Source organism: Rhopalosiphum padi, chromosome 1 (genome assembly GCF_020882245.1).
Source record: "Rhopalosiphum padi isolate XX-2018 chromosome 1, ASM2088224v1, whole genome shotgun sequence".
In the NCBI taxonomy this organism is placed as follows: Eukaryota; Metazoa; Arthropoda; class Insecta; order Hemiptera; family Aphididae; genus Rhopalosiphum; species Rhopalosiphum padi.
The window spans coordinates 8,572,604-8,589,202 of record NC_083597.1 but is presented as its reverse complement, the minus strand read 5'-3'; the positions used below and the strand labels follow the sequence as shown (position 1 = coordinate 8,589,202).

Below are 16,599 nucleotides of genomic sequence, written 5' to 3'. Positions count from 1 at the left end.
ATCGAGGTTCTATACTGTATTCAGTTTCAACCAATAACGATTATAAAATGTCTACTAGTAGATACCTATAAGTATGTAATATATTAAATTTAGTAAAATCAAATTTTATTCCGTAGGACTTTTATAATATATAGGTACCATAAATATTATACCTACCTATTCGTTAAATTAATTATTTTAATAGTTGTGATGCTTTATTACGATACAATACAAAATGTAATTATTCACCACCAAGAATTGAGGGTTTCACGTAAATTTTCAAAGCGCTCTGTATAATACTAATCTGCGTCGTTGTGGAAGGGTATAATTAATTTGAGCCAAAATCGTTTTTATAGTCGTATATTAACTCTATCGAATCCATATATTATACGGACGTTAATATTAGAAGGATATTTTACTATGTTTTTTGTTTCATTTAATATTACGATGATTAATCAAATTCGCAACTATTTAGACAACACCGTTCGATACTTCGATACACGCACAGAAAAGGTCTAATTCTTTTATGCGTTACTGTATCTAATGACTAGTGAAAACGTGGCGTATGTACCTATAACATATACAGTTGTACTCTTCTTTGGAGCATAATCTTAATTCGTATTTCATCAGTCAGATTCCATATTTTCGATACATAAATTAATTAAAGTGTACTTTATTAGCTATAAAGAACATCCGTTAAACCCTCGGTTAATACCACCATTTCATAGCTTAATAATAACACCTCCCTGTCGGAGGTACTGGTTGTAATAATAATAATAATATACACAAGTTTGTTTCCTTTTTTATGACATATAATATGTTAAACAGATGGATTGATTTATTCAAATATGGCACGTATAAAATATCTCTAAAAAGTTATTCATCAGTCAGTGTATCATATTTTTGAATGCCCGAAATAGCTTAATTTAAAAGTTTTAAACCACTCTATATTAAAATTGTATAATTACTAATATATGTATATATGTATAATAACTTTATTGTATAAAATTTTAAGACAGGCATTTTCTATAAAATTTGAACGATAAGAAATCAAATGACAATTATTTGAATTTTATAGAAAAAATAAACATTAAAATTGATAAAAATAAATTTATAAATATAAATACAAAGTTCACATAATAAGCAATATTTTTTTTTACTTTTCAAATTATGAGATCACTAAAATTAAGATATCCAGACTTTGTATAATAAAATATAATATTATTAAAGTCAAGATAAAATTATAATGTGTATCAAGGTTATATTAAAAATTGATTTTGATATACTGCAATTATTTAATGAGAGACATGTCACGATAATAAAAAAAAAATTGAATTATATGCGTTGCTATTTTTCGACAAGCTTTGTTAGACTAAAGTTGAATTAATAATATTCTATTCAGATGACTAATTTTGTTTTCTATGTCAGCGACCATTCACGCCACCCGCTGTCAGGTACAATATAATAATTCGATTTTGTTTTCTGACAGACTACGCTCCAGGTGCCAGGGATATTTTTACTTTAGATCCTAGTTCATAACGAAAATTAATCTTCCCTCAACCTTTTTTCAGTCACTATTGTTCAAATATAGCACTAAAAATGACGAAAGGCTGAAAAAACTACTTAAAATGTACTTAATTACTCATTTTTTATCAAGCAAAATCTTAATGTTAAATTTAAATATTATTTGTATAATTTTTCACTGTGATACAATGCAGAGAATTGTATAATTTTACTCTGAAACATAATTATACAAAATAGCACAGACACATTTAAATTTATTTATTATTTATTTCATAAACATATTTATTTAAATTTTAAGTAAATTAAATATTGATTTATATCTAATTAACATTCATAGGAATACATATTTTTATTTATACTTTTCCGCCAGTTGAATTTTAAATTATAAATGAACACAAAAACTTACTTTTATAATTTATTATTATTAGATCGCGTATCCATCACTATCTAAATTAATATAGGTATTTTTCTATAGATGAAAAATTTACAAGTTATTAAGATAATTGTTATGAATTTTAAATTTCAACTTCAAAGGTAGTACACCAGTACAAAAAAACATAATTTCAAATTTCAAAATAAATTTTGAACAGTATAAATTGAATTACTCGAATTAAGTTAATTATGTATTTAAATACAATAATCAACCAATTTAAACATTATTTTATTAGTACCTATTACCAATGAATTTTCTATGCAACCCTATAAATATCACTTAGTAAATTTGTCGAATGATACAATTTAAAGTACATCTATAATTTGAAATCTGATAGGAATAAATTTAAAGATTTTCAATAAACATCCTTACGCCTTTCAATAAAAATCAATAAACTGATATTTTTCTATGAATTTTTGAATGAAGTACCTAAATTTAAATCGTATAATGAAACAATATTACCATACAAATATAATTAGGTACATATTAGATAACCAAGAAGTATCCACCTGTATACTGTATATAGATTATTATTGCATGTATTTTATATTGTAATTTTTTTTTTCTAACTATTTAGGATTAAAAACAACATTTGTTTTCAATATTTTTTATAAAGTGAAAATTTAACGTTTAAATTTGAATGATTTATTGTTAAAATTGTTTATCTAAAAATCCAAAAATTACTGAAAAATGTAAACTGTAAAATGCTAATAAACAAGTAAACAACAGATAATCCGTTCGTTCAAGTTGTATTTAATTTATTTTTAACCTATAACAATACTCGTATGACTAGTATTACTAGTATTTATTTATAAGTTTAAAATAGTTAGAGTTATAGTTTCATAGTATAGTAAAAATATTACAATAATTAGCTCCAGCATTGATAAATATAATTATAGGTATGTAATATGTATATTATGTAATCAATAATATGGCTCAAGAGACCATTAGACTATAATCTTCTACACCACTACGTATCAAAATTGCCTATCTAACGTTCCGTCTTAAAAGACAATCTCGCACTTTCTTATTATTTTCACGTTTTTATCTCTTCATTTTTTCTTGTCACAAATATAATTAATTAAACCATTCTAAGTATAGTATAAAAATGTCAGGATCGCGTTAATTACATTAGGTATTGTTTAATTTAAAATAAAACTTGTCCTAGTTGGAATAAAAAGTGAAAAGAAAAAGATAAAATATATAATAAAAGATGAGCAAACAATCTTCCAACATATACTAAATAATGAACTAAGAATTCACAGCATTATAAATTAACTCAGCCGTAATGGATGTAGAATTTTATCATGGCACCGCAAGGAGGGATTGAAATATTAATTTTAGAAACATTAGAAATTATACAATATTTATACAACTCTTTATTATAAAAGCAATCCATCAATTATGAATAAAGTTTTGAAACACTGTGCATTATATACAATTAATATTTCAGATAACTAATAAATATTTTCGTTTCATTTGAAACTATATTGTTTATATAAACAGTATAATAAATATAATAAAGATACTATTGATAATGAAATTTCAATCGATGCATTTATTATAGGTCCGCAACCAATACGCACAAGAAAAAAACTGATGGGTTTGGTACCGTTGTAAATAGGCTACAATTTAATTCAGTGGAAAACCCGTCCAATGTCTTGTGTAATCTGATAGTCGGCTACTGAGGAGATATGTCAATTGATCGCAATACAATTGCATGAAAACTTTTGATCAAAAAATAAATTGCTCGCAAATGACAATTAATTGATTAACAATTGTTTAAAATTGATAAAAAATTGTTAATTAAAAATCATTATACACTTATTTCATGTAGCTAGAAATTGTAATTCGTTCGATTGATATAAGTCCTGTTGTCATACAGCACTGACCTTTATCAATTTCAACAATCAGTTTTCTTCCATATTTCACAATATTTGCAATACTATTTTCATAACCTCATAAAAAATATAAATACTGTTGTACTTATAATTAGTACATATAGGTACTGTTTATTCCATTGTGAAATATATTGTGTTTTTCATTTCATATAAAGATAAACTTATTTTGGTAATTATCGATTCAACGTGTTTGGTTTACAACCAACAAACCGTGCTATGTAGCTAGTGGTCCGCTGATGATTGTCGGACTAAACTATCATAAACACTATGTGTTGGCGGAATTATTATTATTGTTATATTATTAATGTACTTCTATGCGATAGGTAACAAAACGACGATCACGGCCAGTTTCGTTTGCTGTAACGGTTGGAATATAGCAGACGATACTGCAGCTACAGTAGTCAGTAGTGTTTATATCGTATATTTGTATATATCATGTATATGTATAACTTCCGGAGTCGATCTGTTGTTGTCCTGGGGGGGCCATAATTCTCATCTCGAAACCATGCACCGCTGGTACATTAATCCAGCTTCGTCCGTCTATGCAACTGCCAGGTTTTGGGTCGAAATTTAAGTTTCGATTTTCTTAACCATGTACTATATATATAATAATATATATATATTATATAAACTCAGCAGCGCTGATTCGAATATTATCGTTTGGAATTTGCAAAATAGTATATGTTATATACTGAGGTACCAACACTTAATTCATTCAATTCATTCATAACAATTAAAACCAACTAGATGGTTTGTATTAGAATACTACATTAATTATCTAGCCAGCGGTCTAAGATCTATATTATACATAATATGAAAGTTATCCGGCGAGCAAAGTCGTGGATTTTTAGATAAAAATTGTAGTAGCCAACATATAGAGCGTAACGATACATTTAATTGTTTTTCTTTATAATTATACTTAAATGGCATGTGATATGTAATTTATTAATAACTCATACTGATTCATAAAATATATTAATTATTACTTACTAAAGTAGTAATATTTATTTAACTACCACTAAGAAATCTGATCATAATAAATACAATACACTTATGTTTGATTTCTGTTATATACATTATAATGCTGTATGAAGCATATTTTGAATTTTTTTTTATTTTATTCATCATTACCAATAATTATTAAGTTTAATGTATTGTTTTATATTATAAACGACCACAACATGATGGAATACTAAAAAAAAAATGTTATATATCAATAAATAATTAATACAATAATCTATTGAATAAAAGGCAATGTCTGTGCTGCGGTTTAAAATTGATAATTCGACAAAAGTAAAAATCTACAAGCAAAATACTTAAAAATTGCATCATACGTCAAAATTAAAAATAATAATAATTGCCCTATGTTCGTGAATTTTCATATTAGCCCCTCTCCCCACAATTCTTATAAAATTCACCATTTTAACGTGTGAAGCATGAGAGTATAAAACATAATATAATATTATAATACCTACTTAAATTAATAAATGTGCGGCTATGCTCATTATAACCATCAGTTGCATACAACAATATCATTTGCTTGAATACCTATCATTCGCTTGCATATTTATGCATTATTATTTACTATTACATGCAGATAACATAGAAGCAATTTGTTTTCGGACACAGTCTCGTTAAATTTAACTAGGTACCTACAGTGTGGTTTTGAATTTCAATTTCTTATCTTTTACTACACCACAATGAAGACCGACTTTATCGGGCACAATTAATTTAGAAGAATGACCTAAAATTTACCTAGGGTAAAGTACATATCATTTGCGTGATAAATTAACCAATCGTTTTGGCGAATTTGTATTTAAAAGTATGTCAGCTAATCATTTGTTTCCTTGGTCTGAACTACGTTCAAAATGGCGAACTTGCTTTCGGGTATCAGAAAAATCAATCTTGTCATTAGCTTTTATATAGGTGTGAATTATCATTTTATCAAACTTCAAGTTAAGAATGTTATTTATGTTTGCACTTAAGTCTTTTCACGATTTTTAATTCTCTGCGATATATGAGTATTCTTAATTTGTAATACTTAATAAATTCATAACTTGAATAACTTGCATAAAATTTGAAATATTGTAAAAAAGTCAAACTAAATACGCATCAGATACTATTCTCAACTAGTTTGATAATAAGTCAATTCACAATAATCTGATTATTGATAAAGGAGCTTTGTTTAAAACCCAATATTTAAAATAAAAAAGGTACTCTCTTATCCGCTCACAGAAAAAAGAATATTCGCTTATATCTACATAATATTATGAAACTATGTGATACTTTGAAGTCAAAAAATCAGTAGATCGAATAAAATTAAGATTAGAAAATCGACTTACAAAAGAAGTGGAAATGGTTGAACCGGACATAGATTAATGAATCTTAACTATAGATAGGAAATAACATTACATAGTATAAAATGTTTAACAGCAGTATGTTCGGCAGCTGCAAAGAAGAAGATTAAATCAATCAAACCAATTTAAAAATAATTATTACATATTACATACAATTGATTATAGCACAGTTAAAAATTAATATTTCATAAATACACTTAAAAATTAACACTAACAAATAGGACGATATTCTAAAGATCTTTTAATCGTAATTACTTGACAATTGTTATTTATCACACATTAAATGTGTTTTAACGTTACTATGTTAGTATAATATTTCTCACTGTAAAAATTAAATAGCTTTTTTTTAATTTTACAGTTAACAACCCATTAAATTTAATTTTTGAATTATTTTAAAAAAAAATTGCAAATATAGGCACGCGCTTAAAACTACACATACCATAACGACTAGTTGCAACAACATGATAATAGGTATCGTGACATAAAATTAAGTATTCTAACAAAGAAATAATAAGTTTCCTCTTTTTCTATTTATAGGGGTGGGTCGGTGGGGTGACTAATAATATATTTCAGAGAAAATTGAACACTTTAAAATGGAAATAATAAAATATATACAAATATAATAATAATAATAATCGTTCTATTTACTAACAAACAACAATATAATATATTTATTAATAATTATTATTCTGTTATTTTGTTGTTAGGTATTTATTTAAAAATTACAAAACTATATAAGGCTATAATAGTGATAATACTGATAATATATTCAAAAGATAAATATTATATGATAATAATATGATTATTTGGATACACATCTTAATAAAATATTTATTCATAAAAAAACCATATTTTTTTTCGTTCGAAAATGCGTAAACATGATATATCTAATCAATATTAGATAAAATATTGTTTATTATCTAATTTCACTCGCTTGATGTGCTAAGCAATATAACAAGCATAGTAATATAATATGGTATCCGCCACATACACATATAAATAATTATAAAATAATATGTAATTACTATATATAATAATGTTATAATAGCGTGAATAAAAAATTATGTTTATAACGTAGAATTTAAATTGAATAAATTTGCTAAAAAAGAAAAGAAAAAAGTTACACGTACGTATATAAAAGTCTGGATTTTAGTGGTCTTGAGAATGACATTTATATCGTATAGTATATATCTCTGTGCGTTCGGTGGGGTGAACAATTGGCTGGTAGCCAATGTGCAAGTACTTCAAACATCTTATCTGCAAAAGAAGATACGCCGTTACATTCGATCGAACGACTGCTGTCGGCAACGAGTTAAATCGCGTTAGGAAATTGTATGCAGTTAAATAGATTTTCAAATTTTCTAAATCGTTTTATCCCTTCGTCGTTATTACATCTTTAAGTCCATTGTTAACGACGATAATAATTCTCGATATATAATATGTAGCTAAATTACCTGAAATACGTCGAAATAATTAAACACGACCTGCACGTTGTATGGATTTTTTTTTAATTTTAAATTATTTATGCCTATGCTTTTGATAAAATATTTAATTAAATTAAATAAATACAGACTGCATGATGTATTATCCGTATCGAAAACAATGGTAGAAAGAATTTTTTTAAGTACCAAGCGGTCAATTAAACAATTATTTTTTATATTATCAAATATCCGCATTAAATGATAATAGAATTACGATTTTAATTATGTTATTGTAATTAAAACAATAACAATATCAACCATATAATATACTTTTAACATTATCATTATATTTTTCATACACAATGATTTTTTTCAAAATACCTATTTATACCGCGATTCTATTAACATCTATATTTATAGTACGTTAACATTGACTTAATTTACCTAACCTGATTAGTAGTTGACTTACTATATAATTAATAACAATGATACATGATATGATGTAATACCTATATGCGTTGATTTTGGGAAAAAAGTAGTTTAATTTTCTATATTACTAATAAAAAGTAAAGTACTCAAATAGTTATAAAAATAAATTATAAAATTTCAAAAAATTAGAAGCTGGTAACCTCAGAATAAGCTCAGAATCGTTTTTCATATACAATGATTTATCATCATTAAATTTAAATTGTACACATCCATTATGGTTTATACCATAGTGACCTACTCGACGACAAGATATATTCAAAATCTACTAAATGGTCGATGAGTGACACTTCCCAATTTTTTTTTTCAATATTTATATCAATTTGAATGGATGGAATATGGAATAGATAGTTGTATAATAGAAAATAAAATAAATATATTACGTATGATAATATATAGTAATAACCTCAGTATACCGATTTGAACCTTCCTGGATCAATAACATGTCGATTTTTCAGTGTTATATTGTTTATTAAATTATCCATTATTTAGTAAATCTATTATTAATTCAGACATTCGATAAGGTTTCCTTAATTTAAGTCTACTTAAAAGCACAAAAATAAAATGTTTTAAGTATAATATTGTATAATTAAATTATTCTTCCTAGAAATATGTGTGATAGATTTTGAAGAAATTTTTTTTTGAAAAGTTCCTTGTTAATTATAATCAGTTTCTAAATAAATATTTAAAAACGTTTATGTTACATGTTAAACATTAATTTATTTTTTATTAATTGTGTACATAAAGATAAATTTTTTAGGTCAAAACTATTATATTATGTTTCAACAATTTATTGAAGAAATTATGAAAAATAAAATTAATAACACTCTTTCGACAAGCTTTTAATTTGTTGTAAACGTATTGGTTTTTTTTTAATTTTATTAATTTTATATAATTACATCCTTTTAAGTGATTTATTCAATATATTCAATTGTTATATCAATAACTAGCGAATTCGCATTTTATTATTTTACTTCATTATATTTATTGAATATAAAGCAATCAAATATATTATTATTTAAATTTTCTTCTTGCAGTTTGTAATATTGTAAATCGGATAATTTATTTTTTACTCTTTTTTTATTAGAAAATTTCATTTTATAATTTATCTTGATTTCCTCCCCGTACAATCATTGTTTTGTATTTCAGGTGAAGTCACGGTGCCACAAGTTTTAACACTGCAGACTTTTTTTACTGCTAAGTTTGACTTACATATCGAGGCGTATTGCTTTATGTCGGAAGACAAAATTGTTTGTACATTTTCTAATAATCCTTTACAAGGACAAATGCATGGTTTATCTTCTTTTGTTTCTTGAATCCTGGTTAATACAATTAGCTATATAATAATTTTAGATAAAAATTATTATTTATATAAATTCACTGATATTTCTATATTATGAAATTCTAATTTTCCATTACTTCTTGGTTCTATATCACTAGTATATTTAAATAGTTAAACATATAAGTACTCTAAACCTTATTAATCACAATTTGGTATTTTAAACTATTACATTATAATTTATAATATTATATATTTCTATAAATAGTTATAATTAACATTTAAATCAATCAAAATTTGACATTATATTATGATATAACATAAAAATATTAAACAACAATATCATACCTTTGACAATCGAGAAGGTCTTTTATTTCAGGGTTAAGTATTTTGTCTTCACATCTGCTTACACCATCATACATCATTTTTGGTGGAGATGGGATGATATGTTTATCAAAATAAAAGTCAAATGAATTGTTATCGTTAAATATGGGTTGTAGCTCCGGTTGGTTTGATTTTAATATAATTTGATTGACTTGCATTGTTTCAGGTCCGTGACACGTTAGCTTCAAACGCACAAACATATCTCCTATAATTTGACTACCGTCCATATTTTTCACTTCGTGTACGCTTTCGGCAGTATGTGTATGTACATCGTATCCTTTTTCATAAAAATGGTAACTTATTGCACTAGTAAACCCCATTGAACTGCTGAGCATGATAGATACTGTGCCTAATTGTATTCGATCATCTTTTATGTCTTCACAGAGTATTAGTTCTAAAGGGTTTCTGTAATTTCATTTTCTGTTTGTTAAATTTTTATTAAGAATTGTTTTAATTATATTAAATTATCTGGATTAAAACTCTAAATACTATCAATATATGCAATATAAATATTGATTTAGTGACCACACGTGAAAAAAAGTAAATATAAATTAATTTTATCAAATATTTACACCAGCTGATTAAAAATCATAGATAAGAGCATTTGCCTGAATATAGCTTGTTCTATGCTTAAGCGAAAATATTAGTTCCATAACATGCATTTAATAATTTTAAAAATAAAACAATTGAAATATTATGATAATTTCAGTCATGTCATGGAGTTTTGACTTTTATTTATATTAGAAATTTAATGTAAACAAATTATACTATTAAAATTTTATATAGCTAATTTAATTATGTAATAAACAAAATCAATAAATAATATTAGTCTCGATATTAGTACAGCAGTGAGCAGAATAACCATAATAACATATTATAGTAAGCTATGTGTATAAATATATAATTACAAAATATAGTGTTTCTTACTTTTGTAAAATTGTTACTAATGTTCTAGGTACACAGGCAAAAATACATATTACCCCTAAACAAAATTAGAGTAAAAATTAATATTAGTTTACTTAATATTATTTTTTGAAATTTAAATTATAAAATAATAATCATCTAATGTATAGTATACAACTACTGAAGTATACTTGATACTAATAATATATTATTGAAGACCATAATTAATATTGTAATACAGTTTAATTTTTAATTTAACAAACAATTAATGTCAAGTTAAATTAATTTAATTGAAAAATAATTTTTTCTATATCTTCAATGCATACAATTTGTAGTACTACCAGTTCGGCTATGTCCTCTACCCTCTTATTTTATATGTCAATAGAATTATTCAACTCAATCCTCATTCACATAATATGTACACCTCAAATTGGGACCATCGTTATATTTAAATAATAATATTTAAAAATGTAATAAAATTAAAACACATTCAATTTTGATCTAGACCTTACCTCTATTAATAGAAGTGGGCTTCACAGAAGTAATCGCATTGTCACTTTCTTTGTGCGTGATGTCAAAACAAATATTGTGCGCGTTACAATTGGGTTTTACATTAACAATATACCGCTCGCCGAGTTGTTTTACAATATTTGTAAGCGACTCATTTGATTTTAAATCATCGTAATATGTTAAGCATTGGTCTTCGGGATCATCATTAACGCTATCATAGTTGGATATATTAAATTCTATTATATTATCCAGCACTGTCTTAATAGTATACTTTTGCTTAGGTAATTCTTCTTGCTTCAAAACAATTATACATAATTATGATAGATATAATTATAATTTATTACATATATTATGTGATTCTAAATTTAAAATTAATGTATGTACAATTTTTAATTATACTCAGTTTTAGTATAATTTAATATAGGTATAGATATTTAAATAGTATCATTAATGTTTCAAATATGTATTACATTTTATGCACATACCTTTACAGATGTTAAAATAAAAATAAAAATTAATAAATGTATTACATATTTTTTTAAATATGGTCTTGCAATTACTCTAAATATTTTAAAAAACATATTAAAATCCAGAATCCTAATAATATGAAGTATTAATGAAGTACCTACCACATATTTTAATGATAAATGTATTAAACAAAATAGCATTTAAAATAGAATTATGTTATTTTATCAAATAATTAAATAAAATTGGAACTTAATCATATTGTCATGTTTAAGATGAAAAACAATGCAATATTTAGTACCAAAAATAAAAATAAAATATGTTGGATTTATTTTATTAGTATTACATTTTTTAGTTATTTGGTTTCACTTGTTTATTGTTTTTAAACGTAAGTTTTAACCTTTCAAAATTATAATTGATTTACTTTTAATCCCGAATTATCATTTTCATTGCAGTTTTCTGATTCTTTGAATTTGAATCCCGTAAAATTAACTTGACCAATAAAAATTTCTAACTCGTAACGGTCTATTCGATCACTTTCTAATATACTTATAGCCATTTAAAAAAAAAATAATAATAATATTTAATTTCTAAAATTGTTTATATCAAAAATAATATTATTTATACTTATTTTTTTATTTTTTATTATAATAATATGTAATATTATTATTTTTAAATCAATATATTGTAGCCAGATGGTCAAAAACATGGTCAACGTAAGTTATATTATATATATATTTACGTAATATATATCATAATACCTATATATAAATACCACATATCTTTATTAAGTACGACAACTAATACCTACATACTATAATATATCCTCGACTTTTTAAAATATTTTTTTAAATACTTATTACCTTACTGCAAAAATTATCAAGCATAAATAATATATATTATATTGGTTAGGAGTCTTAAACCTCTAAGAATATTAAGATGTTTAGAAGTAAGGAAGTATAAATACTAGCTAGGTTACCTTAGTAGGTATACTGAATTGTTGATAAATAATTGTTTTCTACCAATAAAAATCAATTAACATCAGTAAAATTATTACTTAATTTGGAATGATCAATACAATTCATGTACTTATGTTCGATGTATGAGTAAATAATAAAAAAGTTAAATAACGTTAAAAATGTATGCCTTTCGATAATTCAAAATTTTCTGATTTTTTATTATTATATATATATAGCAGTATATCAGTGTAGCTATATTAAATTTTCAAACTTTATGTACGTCTATATAACTCAATATAAATATATGTAAATAATAACTTGTGTCATTATATTTAATTATAAATTAAATTAAATATTTTAATATTACGTATTTTTATGCAATAACATTTTAGCATTTTATGTGTTTTATTCACATAGTATGTTATATAATTTTTCCACGTTAGTGACATTAATATTTCATTTAGCTCTATCAAAAATTATATAGCCTCAAGTTTGCCTTTCTTTAGAAGAAATCTCTTGAAGTAGCCACTGATTTTATTAGAACAAAAAAACTTTATTTATAATAATTACTTAAACTATAGCATTAATATTAATATAATAATTTGGTTTGGAAAAAACAACAGATATCAGTGGTTAATTATTGTACTATAATAATTACTTTGTAAGTAGGACATGTATAGATACACTATACAAAGTGTAACAAGACTATTTAACATACTTCCATTACAAATGTTAATATATTTGTTAAATAGTTCAGGTACACTCTGTATAACCATGTATATGTGCTTATAAGTCACAAAAAAATTGTAAAAATTGCATTTAGATAAAACAAATAATTAAAATGACTAAAATTTTTTTATAACTAAGTACCTAACTCACCTTTCCGTTTTTTTATTGCGATTCCATTCCCTCGGAGAAAGAGTTGAATTTATTAAATTAATGTTTCTGAGTAGAATAATTGTATAAACTAAATAGTTCCAATGATTTCATATACAAAAAAATAATTATTACAAGTATTGAATAAGTAACTACATATTTAATAAAATTTAGTTACAAACTAATAAACTATTGATAAAAATAAAATACTTAGTAATCCAGATATTTTTAGTCTTATACCTAATACCTTGAGGCTAAGCCTTAGTGGTTTATTAATTTTATTAAAAAAATATAATATTAATTAAAACTAGATGCAGTCGTGTTATTTCCTCGACCGTATAAGGTATAACGCACACAAACACCTAAAAGTTGCTACCAACCTACTATCGAAGTAAAAATTAAAATTACGCCAGAGGCCCAGTGATTACGTAGTCACCATAATTTTAAAGTTTAAATATTCTGGCATGCTTTCATTTATTTTTGATCTAAACGATTTGTAAAGATATATGCGTGTGCGTGTGTGTATAAATCTAAATATTGGGATTTTCCGTATTTTTGTATACTAAAATAATTGAAAACCTAAGTATAGTTATTATTTTATAACAACATAATATGATATACTTAATGCATAAATAAAATTAACTGATAAAGTTTTAAAAATATTCCCGATCCTATCTCAGAAAGTGCGATTCAAATAACTGAGATCCATATCTATTTCCGAAGAAAATTATTAATTTTTATTTTAAAATTTAATAACTATTACAATTATTAAATCACAACATTATCTTGCGCCGGGGTTAGTAAGTCGAATATTAATTCCCAGGTTTATAATAATAAATTTGGAAAATATTTTTGGAACCGTGATTATTTGAAAATTATAGTATCTAATTGTTAATAAATATTAATCTATTTACATTTAATAATTTGTAATATCTTTCTAAATATAATAATCAATAATTAGGACAGGTAGGTAGGTACTAGATGAAATATTTGACATATATTTTAAACTTGTGTAAAACCATTTTTAAGGACTATATAGTCCTCAATATATATATATACATTTTAATAACTAAAAAACTACTAGTTCAAAGTTGTATTTAGATACCTATACTCAACGTTTTTAAACATTTCATTGGCTTAACAGTCAACATTAAAAAAAGGTTAGTTTTATTTGAAAAAAGAAGCTTATATCACCATAGGACACTACTAAACTTAATACCTTAATACCTTCAATAATATAAAAAAATATAAATGTTTTAAAATATGATCATTAAGTACAATTCAAAAATCTAAAAATCAAGATTTGAAATTCATTATTTTATTTATTTATTTATTTATTTATTTGAAATATACGTCCAAAGGCACTTATTTTTACTTTCTTTATTAAAGAATATATGTGAATGAGCATGTTTGGCGAATCGCAGTGTATACTGCAACATGCATACAATATAATATGCAATATATAAGTCAGTACATGGTAGTCTATACTATAAATGCTCACCATGTGTCTATAATATTATAATATTATTTTTTCTTTTAAGTTCAGTATATATTATTATAATATGAAATAATAAAGTATTTTTCAAACGCAGATAACAAAAAAAAAAAAACATTATATTTATTTTCATCTTGCATGTGACGTTTACACAACTTAATACAGGGTGGTACTTCAATGAATGTCACCATTAAGATCAACTTATTCAATAAAGTGCACCAAAAGGATTTTTTTAGAATTATTATTTCTATTTTAGAAATAATTTTTATATTTATCCTACAAAACCGTTAACAATTTAAAAATAAATACTCCATGGCATTTTCTGAAAAATCTACAAGCGAAATTATGTCACACGATTTGGCTCAATTTGCTACATTTGGTAATATACCGAAAAAATAATGTAACCTAACCTTTTTTATCGTTCAACAAGCGCCAACAATTAGTGCTAGCATATTTTATCTATAATCGACAAGTATATACAGAGTTACTACTCAGACATGTAAAAACAGTTATTGATATATATATATAACAGCATATATCAATAGGTATTTGTATCAGCAGATGTTTACATTGACAGATATCATCAAGAACGAATAATGAAAATAACTGTATAGTATTAGTAACGACATAGTAAGTGTATGATTTTAAAAATTTCGTTTTTGATTCGTCTCGCAGAGTATGTTTATCCTAACGGTAACATTTGTTATAAAAAAAAAAACACCCTATATGCCGTCGTGATCTATAAAATATATTACCTATACCAAGTGCACGCGGGTATGTGATAAACGGCCTCACGGCGTTCGGGTCGTCGACTATATAATAATATGTACGGTCACAGGACGACGACTCGATCCTCCCTACTTCATCCACACAGATATACATACCACCATGGGCTATGGTATCATATAATAATATTATAATCGTCGCACGAAATAAAACTCATTTTCCGTGTACGTGCAAGTGGCTCAAGGTTTATAGATGATATATATATATATACGCCTTACAAGTTACAAATATTAGCGACGACGGACTCTATATATGAGCATATAGCTGGTATACAATAGTTATTAGTGAATAAACCTATATACATTTTCCAAAAAAAAAAAAGTGAACATTAAATTTTAGCTTGTAATAATATCCGTTTTATTTATTTTTTCGTCCTGGCTTATACAATAAGATTTAACTTTTTTCTCGATGTTCTGAAAATATTTTTTCTGAAATTCCATGAGTGTCACTGTAAAAATCATTCTACGCAGGTACCTATATATACAGTGGCGTCTTATTCCTGAGATCTAAGAGCTAACTTTTCGTGTATTGGTTTTGGTATAATATCGAATCATTTTCTATATTGAACACATCGAATCGAATACGGAATGAAACAACAGTGACTTTGTAAACCAACCTTCAAGCATGCTAACAATAACCACGTATAGTTGTATAGATATATATATTATATATGACAATGGTCGTGGAGATGTGGATTGAGGACTACACACTTTTTTTCTGAATCAAAAAAGAAAATACAATTTATAAATTGTATGCGCGAAGGTTTGTTTTTGGACTAGAAATACAATATATATAACTAAAGATACACGTACAGTAGGTACAATGTGATCGTAGACCGTAA

At 24.9% G+C, this 16,599-nt stretch overlaps 1 protein-coding gene across 1 annotated transcript; it reads right to left on the bottom strand.

Annotated features, from left to right (window-relative positions):
- Positions 1 to 9,206: 9,206 nt before the first annotated feature.
- LOC132922452 (uncharacterized) lies at positions 9,207 to 12,201 on the bottom strand. Its single transcript, XM_060986030.1, has 5 exons — positions 12,067 to 12,201; positions 11,180 to 11,471; positions 10,692 to 10,746; positions 9,729 to 10,169; positions 9,207 to 9,420 (listed from the first exon to the last, which is right to left on the bottom strand). Exons 1-5 carry the CDS (start codon positions 12,199 to 12,201, stop codon positions 9,207 to 9,209), a joined length of 1,137 nt encoding a protein of 378 aa, XP_060842013.1.
- Positions 12,202 to 16,599: the final 4,398 nt, after the last annotated feature.